At 33.7% G+C, this 24,585-nt stretch overlaps 1 protein-coding gene and 1 long non-coding RNA gene across 3 annotated transcripts in view; one reads left to right on the plus strand and one right to left on the minus strand.

Annotated features, from left to right (window-relative positions):
* The window catches only part of LOC106462343 (protein FAM92A-like), a 34,989-nt gene extending 24,823 nt beyond the window's left edge, over positions 1–10,166 (plus strand). For both annotated transcript variants that reach the window (XM_022389582.1, XM_022389584.1), the window contains exons 5-8: positions 501–506; positions 5,064–5,168; positions 8,674–8,787; positions 9,773–10,166. In XM_022389582.1, the coding sequence (XP_022245290.1) occupies positions 501–506; positions 5,064–5,168; positions 8,674–8,787; positions 9,773–10,054 (507 nt within the window). In that variant the 3' untranslated portion in view covers positions 10,055–10,166. The remainder of the gene's footprint in view (positions 1–500; positions 507–5,063; positions 5,169–8,673; positions 8,788–9,772) is intronic.
* Positions 10,167–20,578: 10,412 nt separating this feature from the next.
* The window catches only part of LOC111086502, a 38,060-nt gene continuing 34,053 nt past the window's right edge, over positions 20,579–24,585 (minus strand). The window contains exon 3 of the long non-coding RNA XR_002611229.1: positions 20,579–20,863. This is a non-coding gene — a long non-coding RNA (uncharacterized LOC111086502). The remainder of the gene's footprint in view (positions 20,864–24,585) is intronic.

Raw genomic sequence — 24,585 nt, forward strand, 5'->3', positions numbered from 1 at the left:
AACGTTTGTCAAGATGTGTGGTCTAAGTTTTACCTTGACGTCATTTTCATTAGCTTGTTAAAATGGCAGTTCTAGTATTGAGCAGTAGTGTCGATAATATGTCCAAAAGATTGAGCATAATCAACATTTGACAGTAGTTCCAAGGGTAACACAGAATCAAGAACATCATTCATTTGAAGTACAGTTTATCCTCAGTATTGGTCATATGATAGCAATTTAACAGAGAAATTTATAAACTGTTTTTTTATTAAATATCTGTTTATGTCCAACTAATAGTGTAAAATCATAAAACTATTACAGAGTTCAAATTGTTTATTAACCTCATAATAACTGATTGATGAAGGGAAACTGCATTGTGGATTTTGAACCTGTTTATTGACTGTTAAAATCTACCAAACAATGTACATAAAATTAAAGAATACAAGATGGATATGTGTGTGTATCATATATATATATATACCTAATTATTCATATGTGCTTTTTCCTTAACTACATTCCAGTCGTTGGTATGTATACTCTTTATTGTTCTTGTGTTTATACCTGCAAGTTGATTCTACTGTAACATGAGTGATGTATCTCATGTGTTACTTTGAAACAGACACTGGCTATCACGAATGGTTTAGTCTTTTAATGGGTGCTTGCATCAGTGTGCATGTTAATGCTTCCTACTGTAAAGTTGCTGATTACATTGCATCAAAGTACCTTATCAAAATTAATTCAAGTGGAAACTATTTAACTGTATGTTATAGTTTAATCATTTTTTACTTTATTACTCTTCTTTCATATTATATTAAGGCCTAATTATATATTTCTATATAATTAATTTTGCTATTGTCTGTGTACTTAAACTGATTGATCATTTCCAGTGAGCATTAAGGTTTCAATGTAGTTATCATGCAGTGTTGTTTCCACAAATATCAATATCGTAAGGGCAATTTCTATGTAAGGTAAGCTGCTTTTTCATGTATCAAGAGCTACTTTAGACAGCTTTATCATAAGTAAGTAATTCATGTTTTAATTATGAAAAAGTGTTTGGTTCAAACGTTTAAACATTCTGCAATAGCATTGTGTTTTCTGTAAATGATATGATATTTAGAATTCTTCTCACTACTTATATTCCTTTAGTTTGTTTTTAAAGAACTATGGTAAAAAAACTGTTAATAATTGAAGGCCAGTTTAAAAGGAAGGATGTATAATTTCAAATTATTGTATCCTATAACCCATGTTTTTTTCTCTTTACTCATTGATAGGTTTCTTATTATACAGTTGAAATTTAGAAAACAAGCTGAATTATTGAAATTGATACAGAAAATATCAGCTAGAAAATATAAACTTATTACAGAGTATTATTGTTATTTTTAAATATTAGTCACTGAAAAGAACTACAAAGCCACAGATTTATGTCCTTCTAAATGTAGTTTATTACCTGTTTCAAGACAAAAAAATTCATTAAAATTATCATTTCAAAATATTGAATTTTAGTTCTATGTATTTTATAGTAATTTCTGAATAGATTCACACCTTGTACATCAATAACACGTAGAAACAACTATTTTAAATTCTGATACAATATCTTATCTCTTCTCACAGAATAGCTTTTCCCAATTGTACTGCCCTCTATATGCATAAATTTACCCTCACCACTAGCTTTGATACTCCCACCTACCCTCAAATGTTTTCATGTGAGGCAGCTACGTGATAGCATAAAAATGAGTATGTGATAATACTCCACCGATAGGAGTGTGACACAACTCTCAGCACAGCTGACTCCCTCTATGCAGCTTAGCCCAAAATCACTTCTCGATTGGCAGTCATGGTGGTCAGATGTGTTTTTTGCTCACACATTACTTTTCAGAATTTTTAATCAGTTCCTTGTTTTATTTTAAGGGAACTTAGTTTTTATTTACATTTGCTACACTTGTGTTCTGAAATTTTAGTTCAAACATAGTAGCATTATGTGTCTTTTATTTCAATACGTGATTCTTTGGAGCTCTCTGTTTGGACTTTTCTCCTTCTGCTCTTAGTTGAAATGTATTTGGATTTTCATGTTATTATTGCTACCACTGCTGTTTCTACTACAGTTAACCATACTAAAAAAAAATTTGACTATTGTGGTTTTTGGGTCCACAAACGTTGACGGGAGATGATAAGGCCTTAGTTCACTTGGAGTTGGCTATCTTCATGTGGGCTCTTGATTTGCCTACAGATTCTCCTCTCATGCCTTGTTTAGGGGTACCCGAACATGAGGATGTAGATATCGACAGCTTGTTTCCTCCCTCTTCCTGTGCCACAAGGTCAGATTTAGCTCCAATAACAGTGCCCAGGCCTCCTTCTCCTTTCCTGGAATTAATAAATCAGGTATGTTATATTTTGTCTTTGTCTTCTCCTTTCATTTTGAGTGAGTCACCTTTGGTTCAATATCTTGTTATCTCTCCCTCACAGGATATTGGGGTTTGTGCTGAGAGGTTTGCAGACCAATTACTTTTAGAGGCCAGTATGCCTTGACCCCCATGTCATATGACATCCCATAGATCTGTGTTTCCATTTTTGGACTCCCAGTAGTTGGATTCTCTAATGTTTTTCCAACCTCTTCTTTTTCTTACTCATGTCTGTGTCACATTATCCTCCCTCATTTGTTTCCATTCCTCATTGGCTTCCCATTTGTCTCAACCTCCTCCTGAACCTACTACACAAGTCTCTGAGGTTACACAGTGGTTTGTTTGTTGACAGCATTGGTGACCCCTGTGGTCCAGATAACTTTGTGGAGGGACAGGTTTGGTGGGGGAACAGGCTTTTGCTCTTTTTCACTGTTTGAGATTCTTTCACCACAGACCCTTGGGTTCTTTCTGAAGGGCTCATTCTTTGTTTCAGTTTCTATCTTCCCTGTTCCCTCATCCCATATCCTTCTCCATGCATTTATTTCACATTTTCTTCATTGTATGGCCATTTTTACTCTGCAGATTATCATCTACCTCCTATCACCATCTTGAGCTCCACAGTTTCTCTATGAGTGATTGATGCTCTTTTTCTACTTTTCTTCTTTACAGGTGTATTTCTCACATATATGGATCCCAATCGGTGGCAAGTGTTGCCTAACCAAGGTATACTTATTCTTAAATCTGCTTTGTATGACCATTCAATTCAATAAAGCCCACTGTAGAGATGGGGTGTTCCGCAAGACAGCTTGTAGGTTTTTCTCACTAGGTTTTGTGTCATAAATTTGTTTGACTCAGACCATATACTCATGAACTAACATGAGTAAAGCAGAAGGGGATTGCTGCTTCTTCATTTGACTGAATAAATTATGGTATGCTTTTCAAAATAGGGTTTCACAGTCACCCATTGCAATGTCTCTGATGCTGGATACCTTCGGACTCTCTAATGATTATTTTCCCCCTTCTTCCAGTGGAGTATGGGAGTCCTTACCACTTACCAGCTCCTGAGTATGCTCAATCCCACTCAGTTGAGAGTAGGGTGGTGGTGTTCAGCCAGTGTAAGTGATGTATAGACACTCCTCCTACCACAGACTTGATGTATTATTCCAAATGCTACCTGGTTATGGACTGGACAATTTCTGCCAAAATGCAGTTCACTCCTCAGGCTGGATACCCTCTCTCCTACTGTCACCCGGATGTTGGTTCCCAGGGGGATACTGGTGTTGGTTGGAGCTAGACCAGCCACATAAGTCGTCACATGTGAGTGGCCATGGTACCCTCCTCCTGCCATGCACTTGATGATTCACTCCTAATGCTGCATGGTTCTGGACTGGAGTTGAACTGCTACATTGCTGTCTGCCTTACTACCATTATCCGGATGTCGATTCCTGGGGGGTACTGGTGTTGGTTGTGTTGGATATGCACACATGATGATGTGGGTCCATGTAATGGAATGTCTTCTTCCATTATGATTCCTGCATCTGAGGTGAATAGTAGAGGACCCTCTTCCTACTGTGGGCCGGATATTCCCATTAATGTTCTGTTGGCATTGGTTGAGGTTGAACTCCCCCCTTATTGTCCACTGCACCAGGGGTCCCTTCATTTAATTTATGGGGTCTGTTCTATGTTTCTGCCCTTATTACGACACATCAATTTCATGAGCAAAGAGTATACCTGGCTCAGAAATGGTGTGGTCTAAAATGGGAGTGTCTTACATACTCTTTATTTTCACACCCCATGGACTTTCTTTGTGTGCTTTCTGAAGGGGGCTCATCTAGATAATGTTACACTGGTCCCTCCACCAGGTCATTGTGGGATTCTAGCTATTCTGTGAGAGGAGGTAAGATATAGTATTGGAAGTTAATATTTTCCTACATTGAATATTTATTTCTGTTAGATTCTTACTTCTTCTCACACTTCCCACCCTTCCTCCCCACTTCCAGTATCTTTTCTTTTTCTGTTGCTCAACCTTGAAGTGATTTTGGGCTAAGTTGCATAAAGGGAGTTAGCTGTGCTGGAAGTTGTGTCAGGATCCTATTAGTGGAGGGTTGTTGCATGGTTATTTGCATGCTATCATGCAGCTGCCTCACATAGAAACACATGAGAGAAGGTGGGAGTATCAAAGCTAGTGGTGAGTGAAAATGTGTGCATATAGAGGGGCAATACAAGTCGGGAAAAGCTATTCTGTTAAAGGAGGTAAGAATCTATCAGAAATATATTTTCAGTGTAGGAAGATGTTAACATTTCTGGGACCTGTAAATATATCATCTACAAAAGTTAAATTTTTTAAACTTAAGTGAACTAAAAGAAAGAAAAGTTAGATAATGAAATTTTGAAATATAACGAGAAATGTATATGCTACATTAATTACATATAATAATCTCACTGTACAGTTATCTTTTCAATCAAATGTATGAAGTTTAGAGGACAAATATTGGTAAAAGTGTAAATGTCTTCATGCTAAATATGACAGAAAAAACAGTACAAGATATAAGTATCGTTTTTTGGTCTTTTTACAGTTTTATATATATATAAAACAGATTTGAATGGTTCATAACCAGAGTTAGGATAAAGTAAAAATATTGCAACAAACAAAATTTCTTTTTTATTAACATTGATTCTTTATAGGCAGGAAATGAATACCAAAGAGCAACTTTTGATTCCAACCAATCAGTCAAAGTCTTGGAAGAACAAATGGAAATGTTTGAGCACAATAAAGTTTCCAATATTAAGGTAATTTCATGCATGTAGTATATAAAAATCAGATTTTAAGCTTGTATGAGTTTTTTTTGTAAGTAGACAACAGTTATAAGTCTAATGACATCATAGAAGTAGAATGTATAAACAGTTTTATCTAGTAGGTTGAAAATATCACTAACATATATAACATGTACATTTCTTCAGACATAAGTCTGTGCTAAGTATTTGTTTAGAGGTTGTTGCTCACATAACCTGTTTTTCCTTTACACTGAGGGAGCATCTGATATATATTTAGGTGTAAAACTTTTATTAATACACTACTCACAGGAATAAATTAATAACAAAAGAATAATGTGTGGTTAGCAGATTATACAGTTTATATTATCATTTTGATCTTGTATTTGGAAAGGATTATAATTCTTCTTCAGTTGTTTGAGATAATGATTTAGAAATCCATGCCAGTGTGGAACTTTGTAGCCCAGAATTAAGAATTAGCTGTTGCAGTCTTGCATATTCATAACACACATTTTCACCTCTCAAAACTTAATGATTTATCAAAAACACTAAAATGGAACAAATATATTTGTTATTTTAAATTCTTCGTTATTGAATAAATATTACTGCATAAAAATAAACCATACAGTTGTTTCATATCAGTACATCCACTATTTTTAGAATTTAGTTGCTAACCAGATCTGCAAACTACTACCTTCAGTTGTTATCTTTTTGGAATTTTGGTTTAATATATATATATTATTTTTCTTACCATTAAAATAAATACTAAACACTGCTGAGTTAAATTGCCAAGGTCACAAGATAATTTCTATAAGAGAAAACTCAATTATTTCAACAATTGTATTCAGTTATATGGAGGAATAATATTGAATAGTACTGAAATATTCTTGTCAAGATGTATCTTTATCAAGTTAATGAAATTGAACTCACTTTTTATCACAAATTTTCTTTGAAGGCAGTAGTATATTGTCCCACATCATCATGTCTTACCATTCTCATCAGTTTTACTCATTTTTACTCTAATAACTTGCTTTTTTTAAGATTGTAATATAATATTTTATGAATCATTAGATGTCTCTTCCTTCCCTTTCAATTGAAGTGATTTTACTTCTGTTACCTTAAAAGAGTTGACTGAAGCAATTTCTTTGTAGGGTTTATACTAACTTGAATGATGATTTGTGTAGAGAATTTGTTATTACATCCCATTAAATTGAACATCCTGCTTTTAACATAGTGGAAGTGGATAGATGTCCCTTAGTAGATTTTATTTATTGAGGTTTGCAGGTTATGCCTAACATGTTTATTTCTTTGTATCTGTATCATGTTCTGAGCCAACTGCTGCTGAGTTGTTGCCGATTTCCTGGAGATTTAATTTAAGTGAGCCTTTCTTGTATGTCTGTTATGTGTTTCTGTTTGGCCAAACTTTAATACTTCTTCCTTAGCCCTTGGACCTGGTACATATGGTTGAGCATTAACTTTTCACAGAACTGTCAGTCCTTCTTGCACAACATTCAAGGGTATACTTTATATTACAAAAATTACAGGGCTATAAAATATAAATCCTCTTTATATGTGTAACACTATTGTTTAAGAATGCTCACTTCACTTTTTTTTTGATGTTGACAGGCCTGCAAGTTGTTGTGAATAGCACATGTAATTTACTATCTCTAGATTCTTTCCAATATGTTTTTTTCTCTCCTATATATTTTATTTCCTCATGGAAATTTTTCTATGGAAGAAGATGCCTCAGCTCTTCCACTTCCTAAGTCAATGGAAGAGTTTTTCATCAAATGTATAGCTTGTGCTTCTATGAATTTCATTAGTCTTTTTGTAACCAATGTAAAATTCTTTATTATTTTCAAGATAATTCTGATATGGTAGTTCATCACGTTAATTTAAAGAATGTTTTTTTAAAACTAGACTGTTGTATGAATCTTAAGTCAGTGTTTTCTTTAATTCTGGATCCTAAGATTCAAATAATAGAACTTATATACCTAGAATTCTGTATTGATTAACAATCTTAGAATTCATTAATTTGGTATTTTATCTTTAAAATCAAAGAAGTTTTTATATTCTATATATTGTTTTTAATATAAACTTTAACTGAATGTGTGGATATGGCCTCATAAGTATTTGATTAAGTTGTTTTTAATTTCCAAAGATAGTGTTCCTATAAATGGTAAAGAAATAAAACACTTTCTGTTTATTAACTGTAATATTTATATCTGGGGTTATATATTTTTTGTTGGAATAATCCTTAATAACATTTATATTATTTTATGTGGAAACTTTTTAATGTTATTAAATTCCTTTACTACATACTACCTTCCTTGACACATATTTTTTAAGGCCTATATATATATACCAATCTATGTGATTCATAGTATGCTTGGCTAAGAAATGAACTGTTATTTTTCAGTAATAAAAACATGCAACTAATAGTGTTAAAAATGGAAAATCATAAAGACCTAAAGTATTTTTTCCTTGATATATATAATAATGTTGTAGTAATCACGATGACTTGGACTCAAACTTGACACCTGATGCACACCAGATGAATGCTCTACCAACTAAGCTAAAGAGTTAAACCACTGGTAACTACTATTAAAGGCACTTCTTAACCACTCAGAGTACGATAATGTTACAAAACTTGTTCATGCTCTTACAGACTCTGCATATACTAAAATTTCCCTCCCTGTACAAAATCAGAAGTAGGACTAGAAACTAAGAAATGGCACTAAGCTTCATTGCATCAACTTTTTCCATTTTCAAGTGGGAAGTTTGTTATACTAGCGGTAGCTTTGAATATACATTTTAAAGTACTTTAGTATGGTAGTAAGTGGCAATTTTTCTTTTTACAGTGGTTACCAGCGAGCTAAAGCATACACTAATTGAAAATCACCAAACACAACTAGACACCTGGTACACATCTTTGTAAACATAATATGTGCTCAGAAGTTGACATCTCTGAATTATCAGCTGTATGATTATTTGCATAAAAAAAAAGAAGAGATAAAATAACCTTTTATTGAATAAAATTTTACTGTAATGAATAACCTTGATAAAAAATAGAGTATTCCAACCTTAATTTTATATGCAAGACATTCTAATGTTTATGTAATATTTAATTCTCTTTGCACCAGAGCTTTAAACTGTCTTAATAGTAAAAAAAAATTATACAATTTTTTAAAGGTTATTAAGTTTCTAAGACATCATTTAAATACTATACATAATTTTTTTAGCAATAGATTAATCTATTTGTATGTGTAGTGTTAATAAAAAAATCAGGCAATGCAAGGATATTTGTGTGTGTGTGTGGTTTTGATTATTGAAGTGCTTAGCATAAAAAGCTTCAATTAGAAAACCATATAGTTAGACTTTCCAAAATTTTATTACATTGAATATAAGATTTAGCCATATAAATTTCATGAAAAAAGCTGTGTAATACTTTGAACATTTTAAAAACTTTCAAGTTGACTCAAAAATCCTAAAATAAAGTAATTCTTTATGGCTTATTTTGCAGAAAATATTCACTGATTTTGTGAACATTGAACTGCTTTTCCATACAAAAGCTTTGGAAATTTACACAAGAGCTTATGGTTCCCTTCAAAAAATTGATGAAGATCAAGATCTCAAGGTAAGAAATATATCCATTTTACAGAAGTATCAAATTCGTAAATGTCTAAATTTCAGTGAAAAGTAATAAGTTGAAACTACATTGCAGTTAGTGAAATGATATATATTTCTGTTATCACTGTAGAAGAGAAGATACAAAAGATTTAAATTGTAAAATCTACATTAATGTGCATTTTAAATGAATATTAAGAGCCAATATGGGACTCAAGCTTATAATATCCCATATCTGAAATTACCATTCATTGTCTGTGGTCAATTTGTGAAGGTAGTTGCCTCTTTTAAAACAGAATTATAAAAATTAAATGAATGACATAGACGTCTGAGATTTTATTTCACTGTTCATATTGGATTATGACCATTATGGGGGCTGAAATGTGAGCCCTAGGAGATAACTTTTACTTATGACCCTTAATGATTATGTTGTAGTAACCCATTTAATTTTATTTTCATAATCCTGCTTCATGTGATGCAACTACTGTTCCACAACTAGCTGCAGATGGTGGATGGTAGTTTTAGACATGATTTGTTGGACAGACACCCATATAATATTTAGTTATTGTTATTTTTTTCACACATGATACTTGTGAGAAGAGATCCGATATGATAAAAAAAATATTATAGATATTCTATGGGTCATACTTTCATGGATACCTTCTTACTAAGGTATGTTTTACCACTCTTACATCATAGTTTTTACACTTGTCTGTTTTAAGCCTGGTTGTCTGAAAAGTTATTCTATTACACACATTATATATATATATATATGTATATTGCTACTTTAATGTGAATTAGTTATGGTTGTATATGCTTTTAAAAATGCAGATTACATCATGCTGTTGTTCTATGAATCCAAATTATTGCTCAGCAGTTTTTTAAGTAACTGTAAATTTGAAAAGATGTTGTTTGTCAGTATAGGTACATATTTTATATACTATGGTAGATGAAGAATTTTAGCTCTCAAAACTGTATTATTTTATTCTTTATAGGAAGTTAGAAACTGTGTCAGGGCTTCTCCTCGCAAACCACGTCTTGAAACTGTTCGTGCCACATTACAATCAAAAGACAGGGAGTCTTCAATAAATGACCAATCTCCTGTTTTTTCTAGAAGCACTCAGATAAGAACAACACAAAATCATGTGTTAAAAGATGACCAAATAACAAAAGAAACGGATGATGGTGAGCTCGACACAGAAGATTCGGATGAAAATGAAAGCGATGCACATCCTGAAGAAGAACCTCAGGGAAGTATATTCCGTAAGAGATATTAACTTGTAATTACAGTACAACTTACTCCGTCCGTTTAGCAATTTACATTGAAAGATGAATATTTTTTGTGTTATAATAGATTTTAGCTGTATGTTCTATAAAGAAGCTGCATATATATATATATATATATATATATATATATATTTGTAATTAAGGGACCAGATAATTGCTTCTTTATATTTTATTGAAAATGATTTATGTTTACAAATAAAATCACAGATGGACCTCAAACAATATTTTCAGTATGATAATTTAGCTAGGGAAGAATAGGAAAATAGTTTTTGTAGTTCTTGAACTAGTTTTTCTCCAATATCATTGTTTTATTACAAAACACTATGAAGCTCTTATTTTGAGATATGGATTCATAGGTCATGTGATCTTTACTCTTTAGTACCAAGTTCCAGAGTGTACTTAATTATGCTGTAGATTATCTATTGTGTAGAAAGTAAGTATATAACCATTTTTGGCAATTGAGCAAAAGGAGATCTTGTGAATTCTGTACCATTTTACAGTAACAAATTCATGATATCACATCATAAAATGTTTGAAATCGTGAGAGAGGCTATTCTTTAACTCTTAGTTCAGGTATATATCATTCTATTTCGATAATAGGGAGTGGTACACTATGTTTAAATGTAAAACTATTGATAAAGTAGGGTGTGTTAAAACTGAAAGCTACTCAGTATTATGTAAGTAAATATACATTGTGGAGAGAGAGAGGGAAAGAATGAATGACATTATTTTTTTGGTAAAGTTCTCATGAAAATATTGTTTGCTGGGTATCACTTACAGTAAAGAAAAAATTATAATTTTCATTGTATTATTTGATAGTTAACATCACAGTTTTGCACGTCAGTACTTTTAACACCTGGTTTGTTTAAAAAAAAAGAGATGTGTTACTTTTAGTGTTTTAGAAAGTTACTGCTTCTGCCTCTAGAAAGCAAAATACTCCAGCTAACAGCCATTTGAATAGTGAATAATAGGACCTTTGGTGCAAACCTAGAAAGGTACCAGTTAGTATAAAGATCTTACAGTTGTATAGTAATACTGATGCTTCTGTTTCATTACATATGTGCTTGCATTAATTTAACATGCCATTTAAGATGGAAATGTTGGTCAAGTAACTATCAGTAAAAAATAAAAATTAGGAGTAACACACAATAACCCTTTTTAGATGTGGTCTTATATAAAAAATATATATATATATTTTTTTTTGGTAACCTGGCTAAATAAGTGCCATAATGATTTTGTTAGGATATTTATATAATGATTCATGTATATTTTCATCCATTTATTTACAATCACTTGAAAACAATGTGTTCTTTACTGTAGTTGCACACAAGTTTTGGTTTAGTACAACTCGATTTCCAAATAATTAAAAGAGTTGTTCGAATCTTTGAGATTAGATGTTGGTACCACTTAATTTCAATGCAAATGCAAGTTTTTAAATTATATTACATTTTTTGTTGAGACATATTTTTATTACAGATTTTGATTTTTACGCAGGAATCGCCTTTATGGAGAAAAAAAAATCTTGGAGAGTTTCATTTTTTTTGTTTTGTTATATAATAATGGAGTTACCTTATCTGAGCCTGCTTGCTATTCAACATCTGTAGGAACAAAAGCTTGATGTTTTTTTTTTACTTGATAAATGGTAACAAGGTATTGTATTTTCTTCAAGGTTGTATTTTTCTCTGTTCATTTTATTATAAAGAAAAGGAACACCTGCAGGACAAAAGACCAAAAATTAGATAGATGTTACAGAAATTCTGATATGGTACTTCCCTCCTCTCACAAGATTAGCTATTCTCATTCAGTGTTGCCCTCTTTATGCAAACTTTTTTTTGTGCATGCCACAAACCTTCTGCTCCCCCTATTGGAATCAAATGATTCCAACATGTCTGTCTAGCAAAGTGGTTTTCATTTAAATGACTTCTAAGTATATTAAAACTGTTTCTTCACTTTAATTTAATCTCAGTTTATTCCAGTCATTTTATTATTAATTATTTCGATTTTGGTTGACTCTTCTTGATATTAATTCCAAAGTTCATGTTACCACTTCAGGGGTCACACCTGCGACTAGCACTATGTCACAGGCCTCAGGTGCGGGTGACCTGGTGGGAGATTTATCAATGTTTATTTGTGGGGAGATTGAACATTACCTGGGTCAACCTCTATCTTTGGACCTCATCCCACTTCCTCCTGAACATGCTGACCCTGTTCAGGCTGATGAGGACTTGGATCACCTATTTCCACCTCCTGATTTTACCGTGCCTTCCCATGTCCTTCCTGATGAGTCAGTTAGGCTTACTGTGGTCTTTTTGGATTTCGTTTCTCAGGTATGTGATGTTTTATCCCTTTCCTCTATTTCCTATGAACCGTGTCCTTCCTGACTACATGCTCAATCTTTACATTCCTATTTGGTTTTTCCCCCCCTCCCTAGATATTTAGGTACATGCTGACCAATTTGCCTCACAATTAAGTGATGGGATTAGCATGCCTCGCCCCCCACGGGCTTAAGATCTGTTTGCTCTTGCATATAATTGTGCAAACTGTACTTTTCTACACCAACAATTGTTAGGTTTTTTTTTTCCTTGTGTGGGGGGTGATCCACAAATTTCCTGTAAGCCTTACCATGCCCAATTTTCCTACATTAGTCTGACCATCACAATTTTTTTACAGTATCTCTCTACCATCCATCTCTTCTCTGAGGCTCTCCACCGAAATCATGTGGGCTTTTCTGGTGACATCCTTTCTCTTCTTTCCTCCATGTTGGCTCATTTGTCACCTTCTGCTCTGGCTTTATATATGTGGTTTCTCTGTTGTTGGGACCTTAACTCGTATTCATTTACCAACATCTTTTCTTCGGGATTTACATATGGTCTATTTGGCTTTGAATCACTTCCTTCCTCTTGCCAGACATCGTCTGGTGATGATTCATTCCAACAATTCTGCAGTAGTAGCACATATCAATCACCAAGGGGGCACCCAGTCAAGAGCTCTCTGTTTTCGTACATTGGATCTCCTATATTGGGCCCACATGTACCACAATCTTCTCATTACATGTCACATTCTGAGGTGCTTTCAATCTCATAGCGGATTGTCTTTCCCGCCTCGATCAAATTTATCTAATGGAGTGGTCTTTACGTCCCACAAATGTTTTTATGTTTATCCTCCTATCCATTACTTCATTGGGTGATCTCTCTCATCCATACCATTCCTTGTCAAGTCCTTCTGATCACTCCCTATTGGCCAACTCAACCGTGGTTTCCAAGATTACACCAACTGCATCTTTTCCCTCCAGTACCCCTTCTCTGGGTCTCCCTCCTTTTTTGTCAGCCTTGGTCACTGGTTCTACATCCTGCCATTCACGTCCTTCGTCTTCACACCTGGCTTTTATCCAGTTCATGGCGAGAAGATCAGGTTTCTCTCACTGAGTATCTTTCCTTTTGGCTTGTTCCATACATTCTTCTTCAATGGAGTTATATAAGCACAATTAGAAAGTGTTACACAGTGGGTCCGCTACTTTGGGATTCCCCACAGGCTGACCTGTTGTGGTTGAGTTTCTGACATGGCTTTTCGACCGGGGGTATTCGGTCTCTTTGATCTTGGATTATCAGGCTGCCTTATCTCATACTTTTCGTTTTTCCTGCTACCTTCGAGTTTTTGCATCCCCTGTTCCTTCCGGATTCGTTTTCCCCCCAGAAGGCATAGTCTTCTGGACTGGGATATTAATGTGGTCCTCCATTCCCTCACTGTGGACGTCGAAGGTCTGTTTTGTTCACAATTGATGTTTCACATACACATTACGACCACACCTATCATCTCCGTTATCTGGATCCTTCCTTCCTCCCAAGGACCTCGGCAGCTAGGGAGAGTATCTCCTCCTTTTCACCTAATTCCCTTCCTTCTATTTCTCATCTTTACCCTCGTCCCATACTACTATGTCCGGTCTGTACATTTCGTTGTAATATTGCCCGCAAGGCTTCCTTCCATGATACCCGTTCCAGACTCTTTATCCCTTGGCAGTCCTCCTCTGTTTGTGATGTATCTCTTTCTACCCTCGTCAATTGGGTTTGATGTTTGATTCAATTGGCTTATTTCTCCTTGTCATCTTCCCAATGGAATTTGTTCAATTTGTCTTCTCCTCACATTTGACACCTCATCTTTTCCATCGCATCACATCTCTGTCAGCCATTGGAAGAAAACCATGTGGACTACACCAAATACGTTCATCTCCCATTATTTACACCATATCGTAGTTTCTTCTGTATCGGGTTTTCGTGTGCCACCTGTGCCCATTCTTCATACTTCGGTGCAAATTTGACTGGGTAAGTCTATATTCATACATTCGTTTCTTTTCAGGGACCCTTGCTTCATTTATTCTTTATTTTTTCAATGGCAAATGTTGCCTGACCAGGTATTTTGCAATCAGTAGTAACCATGGACTGCATGGGTAATGCAGAAGGGAATAGCTGCCCATCCCTGCCATGCCTTGTATTGAATAAATCAGTATGGTTTGCTTTTCAAAATAGGGTTTCGTGGTCATCCATTGTATTGTCTCAGGTGATGACCTTCCTCTGGACTCTCCAACGCGTTCTCACCCCCTTTCTTCTAGTGGAGTATGGGAGTCCTTACCACTTTCCAATTCCAAGCCACTGGGGTGGTTGACAGTGGAAGCACTCTCCTGAATGGGTTTCACACAAAGATGGGTATAACCATTCAGTACAGAGTAGGGAGGTTGTGTTCTGCAGGTGTAGATGATGTGATATCCTCCACTGTGTGTTATACAATCACTAAGGAGTGAGATGTCAAATTGCAATTTACCACTTTGATTGGGAGCCCTCATCCTACCCCTGTGTGGATATCAGTACCCCTTGGCTGGGTTTTGGATTTAGTGTAGAATTAATCAACATAACTCCTCACACATGTTTATGGTTGTCTAAATTTCTCCCTTGATTATACTCCTTCTGTGTTGTGGGTCACAGAGGTAAAGGGAATTGTTCTGGTTCTGTCCTTTTTGCTATCCCTCTTGTATTTTATTCCAAGGATGTTATTGGTTTTGGATGTTTCCAGTCGGTTTTGCTGTTGAGGAAGTTGATTTATATTTAATAGCCATCCTTTTAACATTGGATGTTGGATCCCAGGATCAATATATCAAAGCTAGCACATATGTTATGGAGTCAGAGTGGTTTAAATTCCCTCCGATCTCTTGAACTTGAGGTGAAGATAATATTATCCTTATTTTACCCCCGTGTGTATGTCAGTTCCAGTGGCATGGGTTTTAGATGTAGTTGACTTACCAAGTACGGTCTGTCATGCCCTAGCCACTCTACACCTAGGGACACATCCATTGATTTATCCACTTTCATACTTTGTGGGATGATGTTCCATATATATTTCATGGTTAGGATCCTGCCTAAGTTCTCTCCCACTTGGATGTGCTCCTCTCTTTTTCTGCCCTTATCTCCTACACACTTCACAGATGGGCGAAGAGTATACCTGGTTCAGAAGTGGTGCAGTTCCTCTCATCAGATCTTCTGATCTGATTCTCTAATTTCCAGGGGTATTCTTCAGATGATTTCAGGGGGTAATTCTGTAATTCCTTTGCACCTAATCAATGTGGGATTCTAGCTAATCTTGTGAGAGGAAGGAAGTACCATATTGGAAGTTATAATTTTTCCTATACAGAAAATGTATTTCCAATAGGTACTTCCCTCCTCCCTACACTCTTCTGGTGCTTCCATCTTCTGCCAAACTTCGAAATGATAGTTTGGTAGAGGCACATAGAGAGAGTCACAGGAGTCACATGAGTATACTATGCTCTTATTGGCGGAGAGGTGGCTCATGATAATTTGCGTGAGAGACATGTTGGAATCATTTGATTCCAAGAGTGGGGAGTAGAAGGCTTATGGCATGCATATAGAAAAAAGCTCATAAATAGAGGGCAGCACTGGACAAGAATAGCTAATCTTGTGAGCGGAAGGAAATACCTGTTGGAAATACATTTTCAATGTAGGAAAATTATAACTCTCAACATAGTAAAGTAGGTGAAGTGAATAATACCTCTATGGTATTAATATTTTCAATGCCTGCTGTTGTTGAGAATGTGTTACTAACCTATCTACATAACATTCATGTGTCCTTATTTTTGCAGCTTCATTTTATGTGAGCATAATTCCAAATATATGTAAACATTTCCATGTATAGAATTAATCTGTGTCTTTATACAGTATGATACGTATGCATTTATTTGTTTATATAATTTCTATAAAGAAATTATAGTACTGTATGTATGAAAGTTCAGAGTTGGATTCCAAATATTTAAACTTTATAAAATAACTCTTGTGCCATATTGTTGTATTTGTGGCATTGCTATTGAAAAGAGATTTTTGTTACCAATGTAACTTCTACCTGTAATTTCTAATATTATAGATATGATTACAGTGAGTGGCCATGAATACTCACATTTTATTTAACATTGTATGTAAGCTTTAGCCTTCAGTTGAGTCAAAAAATGTTTTTTCGAGTGTTTGAAGATATTTAGTTATTCTTGCCCTAAATAATATATATGTAAAGCAAATGATTTTTTTCCCCAACATTTAGTAGTTTCATTTTTGAGGCTACTAAATAATAAAAAATTCTCACTGGATTATGTGCAATTTTTTAGTTAAGTCTGATTAGTGAAATTCACTAAAGAGAATTAGTATTTGTATGTGTGTTTATAAATGTTTCAGTACATCAGTATTGATGAAATAAATTTTTTTTATTAATGTAACAAATGTAATAAAACTTTTTGTATATTTCAACTTCACACATTTATTGAGATGGCAACACTATGGTCAAGTAAGTGCCAGTAGCCCTCCAGTGGTTCAGCAGTAAGTCTGAATGCTTATACCACTAAAATCTGGGTATCTATACCCGTGGTTAGCACAGCAAAGATAGTCAATTGTGTAAGTTTGTGCTTAACAACAACCAAACTAGCTAAACAAAACTTAGGAACAACATACAACAAGCCTTCTAGTTGTGCAATCAGAACAAACTACTCAAAAATTTTTAGCCCCATCACCACCACCTGAGGTAACAATTAAAATTCAGTTCAAAGATGTGAACAATGAAATATAATTTACACACAAAAGAACACACAGACTATGCTGCAGAGGTATAAGCGATAGTGATTTTAGATCTTAAAGTATATTTCAAGGACATTAACTTTATTGTCAAGCAGCAAGTATAAAATCACAGATGCAAGCTTAATGAAGTTATTTAACCTTTTGAAGTTTTAAATATTTAGAACTAATATACAGTTAGAATTTGAATTTATAAGTGCATTAATTGTTGTATTTATACTATTATCATTTCTATTAAATACATCAATCTGCATTATGAAGTTATGTAAACAAATAACTTTTATTTTAAATACTCTTTAAATCATGCATATAAAGTCAAGCAACTTTCTTTTTTTTATGATTCGCCACAAACAGTGTATGGAAATGTATATGCAAATGAAATGTCAACATTTAATTAATTTTAAAACATAAAAAGAGTATATGTTAAGTATTCCGGTCTGCATTATGCAAGATATGTAAACAAAAGATTAATTACCCTCTCAATCATACTTATAAAATGGTTAGTCAATTCAAGCAATTTTTTACCTATTAGTGTTCACAAACTATCCTTGAATTAAATATTTAATCTACGGTAGCCATGGCCGGTATCTGATCAGGACTGTTGCAGATTATTTCACCTTACCATAACTACATATAGTAGACTGTCTCTATTTTACATTCAGTTTATTTTATGTATTATATTACCATGATCTTTAATGAACTTGTGTTTAAAATAGAGTACTGCAGTATTACTTTATTTAAAGACCAATTTTGTAAGATTTGAACTTGTTGAAACATTGCTATAAATCTCTGATACCACGAAGTTTATGTAAAAGTCACCGTTTAACAAAGAAAGAAGAGTTCCAGCTGGCGATTCCTTTATTTGTTTTTCTGTCTCACCAGCTTTTTTATTTTTATTATTTGGTATTCATTTGGGTTGCATGAGTTCTGAAGATATTTGTACATGCACTGTGTTTCTTATGTCAAAATATAATTTGTGTTATTGATGAAGGAAAAGATTAAGGTAAAATTACTTGTACTGTATGTGGCAATATTGAATAAAACAAATAGACTGCTATGTTTTATTCATGAAAATTTTAGATTAAGTGATTTTATTATTACATTGAACAACACATTTATATTGCTGTGATCAGTTTTGATACATAGGGCTAGATTAAGCCTACTGGGGGCTCAGTATTTATAGGGGCCAAATGATGGAATCAAACATTTTCAAACAAAGCCTTTGTTGCCCTGGGGCACTGTTGATACCTATAAGAAAGATACTTATTTGTTTGAAAGTATGCAGAAAAGGACAACCAGAATGATTCCTTTAATAACAGTGGTGCAAGATGCTAAAGCTGTTGTTATATTATAAAAACATTTTTGAGTTATAGACAGATAAGGTTTACAGTAATGACTAGAATATGATATATAAAAACCTAGTAATTAAGACACATTTATTCCCAAGCAGGGTATCTTCTTTCTCTGAGTTATTCTCTGAAATGTTGTACTAAGTAATGTAGTTAATTATGAGAGATTGACTGTTTCAAAATTTATGTTGGACATAAATATGCAGGGTTTTGCCTAGTTATTCCTGTTGGAGACAATTTTTCTGCCTGCTTTTATTTCTTATGAAATCTTAAGATATGATATTGTTGACATTTGTTTCAACTGATGACAGAATTGAAGTACTTTTGAAAATCTGTCAGTAAGATAATAATAAAAAGTCACTGCTTTCTATAGGAATTTTAAAAATTTATCCACCTACTAAATATGAAACCTAAGTATTTACTGAAAATAAAAATTAATAGGAAAGGAAAATAGAAAATATTTTTGTAAACATTAGTCAAATATAAGGTCTATCAACATAACAGAATCTTGGAAAATTATAACTGTTATTGTTGCATAGAAAGTGTTCAGTAACAAGTCCTGTACAAGATAAAATGCTTCTTATGACTTAAGGTTGAACTTTGAAGTAAAGTGTAAAGAAGTCCATTTGCATTTTGGTAACAGACTGTTGCAAGTTCATCCAACATTATATGTACATCACATAAAAGGACTACAGGTTTTGATAGAAATTTCTTGTCAAGGTTTTAAATAGACAAAACTGAATATAATTAGATGTATTAAATTAAAACATACATTTAATAAAGGACTTCATGGCAGAAAAGTAACTAGTTACCTTCCCAGGCATCAATTTCTGTGGGGGGAGGGAGAGTTTTCCTGACCAAAAATTGTACAAAGTTTATAATATATAACTTGAATAATTTAAACACACTTTTTTATTAGGTTAATTAATTTTTTAAATTATGAACTTTAAAAAATTATCACTCTCATAAAGTAGTATCCGTATATATATATAGGTTCCAAACAATAACAGCTGTAAAGTCTGTACTAAAAATTGCATTTCAAAAACGGAAGAAATCTTTCAGTTTATCTAACAGCCATTTTAACTCTGAAATTACAGACTTGTTTTTAAACTGTTCACTATCAATAGAGTCCAAATATTGCATCATATTGAGTGATGTAATATTTATAACCTTGTGATTTTTTCAAATATTTATTTTCTCCCCTTGGATTTGAACCCGAGATCTATCACATGCCAGTTGAGTGCTCTACTAGCTCAGCTAAATATCTAAAACCCACTAGTGATTTCTAGTAAGTCACTTTTTAACACCTCAAACTAATACGTCCTTCCCCTCTCACAAACGAGACTCATCCTTGGGCTCAATTTCATAGTCATGGGATGGTTCCATGTTATTTTGCAGTAATTATTACTACTTCCTTGGCTCAGATTCAAATGTGAGATCTCTTGTACATCAGATGAATGCTCTAGCAATTGAACTAAAGGGGTAACCCATTTAGCACTTTCTAGTAAGTCACTTTTTAACAACTCAAATTTGTACTTCCATTACAACATTCAGTGTAAAGGAATGACTAAAGTAATTTGGTGAAATAACTCATTTTCTGTGTAAGATCCATGAGAGATCCTACCTGCAAATAGTAGGATTAACTGTAATATGGATGGTATTTGTTTTTTTAATCTTTGTATATAACATGTATTTCATTATAGGGACCTTGTTATGAATCCACAAGTAATTTAGTACATAAATAGTTTAGAAATGGTTTTGAAAAGCCCATTTTGACCACACTGGTAATTTTAGGGTTAAAAGTTATTCTCAAATCATTACTAGTTTTTTACAAACAAGAATTTAACCACTATAAATTTAGAAACTACTAAACCTCTTCCTTATTAATGATTTGTTCTAGGTGAATAAAATTAACATTTTGTAAATAAATTTAAACCAGTACATTTACTTGTAATGACTTTGAACTTGACATAATCCTTTTTTTTTAATAAGTGTTACTTTTTTGTCAAAGGGATAAGATTATTTAATCCTTCTCTTTCTGGTGGTTTTGTAAGGAAGCAAAAACAGCAGTATATAGATTTCCAGTAACATGAAGGCATTTTTTTATTCCTCTTATACTTGCTAACATTTTTGTGGCATGTTCACATCAAGGGTGCTTCTGACTGGCTGTCTTTGATCATTTTTCAAAATAAAGTATGGTGGTAGATAGCCCTTGTACCTTTGCCATAAGTATGTATACATAACAAAGTTTTGATGACTCATCAGACCTCTTTGCTCTGGTGGAGGAGAATTATGAAAGCTGCACTTAGTTGATACAGAAACTGGACACCGCCTGAAAATGTTTTAACTTTTATCTTCAATTGTTCACTTTTTATCACAATTTTAATTTTTAAAAACAAAAATACAATAGAAGTCTAACATACTGTAGTTGTTTTGAACCATGTCACTACTGATAGACACTAGGTACTTGCTTGGAGGAAATAAACGTTATATTATGAACTGTTGGAAGAGTTTATAAAGACAGATATGATAATATAAAAAGCTTGCAAACTTATGCATGCTATTTTCCTTTAACAAGAAATAATTAACAGTTTTAGCACTACAAATTCTTTAAAATGTATAGCCAATATTATACTATATTTATCCATTTTTCCCCTAACTATTTAAACACTAATAAGAAATTCTATTGTGCCCATTACCAAAGAGTTAACTTTTTATTTTACAAAAACATTCAGTAGCTCCAGTACTTTGAGACAAGTGGCAGTTTTCCATGAAGGTGTAAAGAAGATGTGGTGAATCAAAGTTTTGATAAAAAGACCAATACAAATAAATATCAAAGAGGTTAACTACTGTAAATCAAACTAGCAAATCAGAGTCAAAAATGTCTTAGAAGTCTTGTGTCATAGGAGTATTGATCAATGCATGAGTTGATAAAACTTAATAATAGTTATATTGGTTATCATTTAAAACATATTATTATCTATCCTGTTCTTTACAACAGTGATTTAATATACTCACCAAGTTCTAAGATAACATATTAATACATCATCAGTGAGTATAGTGAGACTGTTCGTCAATCATTTAAATTAATACTTCATCATTCATATCTAATTTATTTAGTTGTAAAGTTTTAGTATAACGGTCATTTACTCACGCTCAGTGTATATAAACGTTGAATACGCGACTCTTGGTTACACCACGATAGTTTGACTCAATTTCTGTTCATTTTCTCATTCGAAGCTGTTTTTTGCTTTATGTAAAGGTTAGTAGATTTAGATTTATTGTCGAACAATTGCATAAATGTTAAGTTAGCGTTATTAAACTTATGGTTTTGTATGGAGATGGTAATCAACTTATTTTGATTAAGGAAAAAAAGCAGTATACAAATGACTACAATTAGAAACTAGGGGGAAAAACTCGTGCTTTGCGTACGAAACATCATTTTGGATTGTGGTATTTTGTATTTGAACACACAAAGTATTTGAAGTAAGTGTTATGTATGTAAAGGAATTAAAACAGTTAAGTGACCTACCTAGACAACTCACGTAAAAGGTTAAGTACGTAGAGTTCTGAATTAATCTAATGGCAGTGCTGGGCGTCTCAATGACTGCGAGGTTAAACCTATTCTATAACACTTGATACCGAACAAAGACCTCTAGTACAAAAGATAATTTGATCCAAATGGTCTGATCAAAAATGACAGATCGATCGACTAATCTAGAAAGAGCTGTTGTTATTGTTTGTTATTAAACACAAAGGACTATCTGTGCTCTGCCCACCACGGGTATCGAAACCCGGTTTCTAGCAGTATAAGTCCGCGGACATACCACTGTTCCACTAGGGAGCTATCTAAAGAAAGATAACAGATCTAGTGACGCTTTCAAAACCTGGGTATCGGGGGCAAGTAGAACAGGGTGACGATACTGGTACTCTAAGTGTCTATAAACAAGTGAAGAAACACACACACAAAACCTTAACCCATAAACACTGCTGTGTAAGATGGGGTTCTGATGGATGACGGATCCAATCCCCAACTACCTGTCTCTTATACAGTGCATGGTACTGTCTACACCCACCTTTCCTTTACGCATATGGTGACGTCATTTGTACATCCCTAGTCCAACTTTCATTTTTGCATAGTTTAAAAAGCTTCACGCGCACGTAAGTATTACTATTTTAATTATATATATATTGTATGAAAAGACTAGTGAGAATACATTCAACGTGTATTTTTATTACGTTATTTTTGTTGTATTTACCAGTAGATTAGGCATGGCCTAGTGATAGTGTGTTCCAAAGCATGTTGGTAGCACTATACATCCTTTTATACGGCGACTACTACTACTACTACTGTGTTGAAAATATTATTTTATATTTCAATTCAGCTCTCCAAATAAATAACACAGCTACCTTATACATTTACAACATGCAAAAACATTATGTTTTGAGTGCATCATCAGATTCTGGAATATAAAAGAATGCCAGGAGAGTTTGTTAATTTTTGGAATATATAGTATGAGTTATGTTAACACATGTACCTTTGGAGACATACTACAGATACATCATATTCGAAATACACAATATATTCTATATGAATCTAGTTCCATATGATGAAAGAAATGTACAGTGCAGAGTCTGCTCTAATGTAGTTTGATGACAACAGACAATTCAAATGCTGTGTGTGTGTCTTTCTGACAGGGGATGCTTAGACGTCTGTCCCCAGTGGCACAGCGGTATGTCTGCGGACTTACAACGCTAGAAACCGATCTTCGATACCCATGGTGGGCAGAGCACAGATAGCCCATTTAGTAGCTTTTGCTTAACTACAAACAAGTTTATTATTGTATTTAGAATCTAGAAGCTTCGTGTGCTTCTGTAGTAATTCACTTTTTGCTCTATCAGCAAGCAAGATTCAACCCGGAACTTCAAGCACATGAGATGAGTGCTCTACCAACTGAGATAAAGGGTTAATCCACTAACAATTCCTACAAAAGCACTTTAAAAGACTGATTAATATAAAATGGTAGATAATCATCCTTACTTTTAAAAAATATTGGGGGAGTGAGAATTATATATATTCATGATCTTTATTTCCACTGTGAGAAGGAAAAAATCGGGGAATATCAGTGACACCTCTCTGGTTATGAGAAGGTTAAATAAGTTATCTTGTGGTGATAGTTTCAAATAGTAGCAGACAGCAATAATTAATTGAGAACTTATTACAATCAGCCTAACAAAACAAATTACCAAATATGGTATTCTTGTGTAAAACTGATTTCCTTCAAGAGTGAATAAGATAGATCCAGTATATAACTGGAGATTTGACCAGTAAATATTATGAAGTAATTCAGAATTTCTCTGAAATCAAATGAGTTTGTGCAAAGAAAGAGTGTGTTTATTAGTTCAACACATGAAGGATGATTACCTTTACTGGAGAGTTGAAAGTAAGAATATTCTTTGAATTCTTTCTACAAAACCTCTATTTTCTGTAATTCTGTGTCAGTCTGAGGAAGCAGCATACTATATACTTAAAATCTATAGTGTCATACTTTCTCAGGGCAAATAGCTCTGCTCACATGACAAGTCATTCTCATTAGAAATTAAGGGATATTGTAACCTTGAGATATCAGCTTACCTACTATTGGAGAAAACTGCTGCCATTTCCTGAGAACATCGTGTGTAACATATGGAAGCAGATGATCGATGTGTACAATGCACTTTCAGGCAACCTTTTACTGTTGTATTTCATACATGAATGGACCAGCTTATCAAAGAACAAAGTGAGGTCCTGTCCAGCTAAAGCTAACTAACTTCCATACAGCTGGCGCCTATCAAAGCCACGCACAGTCTACACACTGGTACATTTGTTCCTTTACCGTTTTATCATATCACCTTTTCTTTCAAATGGTAGTCTTTTTCAGTTTTTGGAGTGCAAACTCTTGCATATCAACTAACACAGACTTTAACCACTCCACATAATCTTGTCAACATTGTGGAACATCCACTCTAGTATAGGAACATACATCATGTCTAAAGGGAGAGAGATTTCCCACC

This window comes from Limulus polyphemus, unplaced genomic scaffold, assembly GCF_000517525.1.
Source record: "Limulus polyphemus unplaced genomic scaffold, Limulus_polyphemus-2.1.2 Scaffold1147, whole genome shotgun sequence".
Classification (NCBI taxonomy): Eukaryota; Metazoa; Arthropoda; class Merostomata; order Xiphosura; family Limulidae; genus Limulus; species Limulus polyphemus.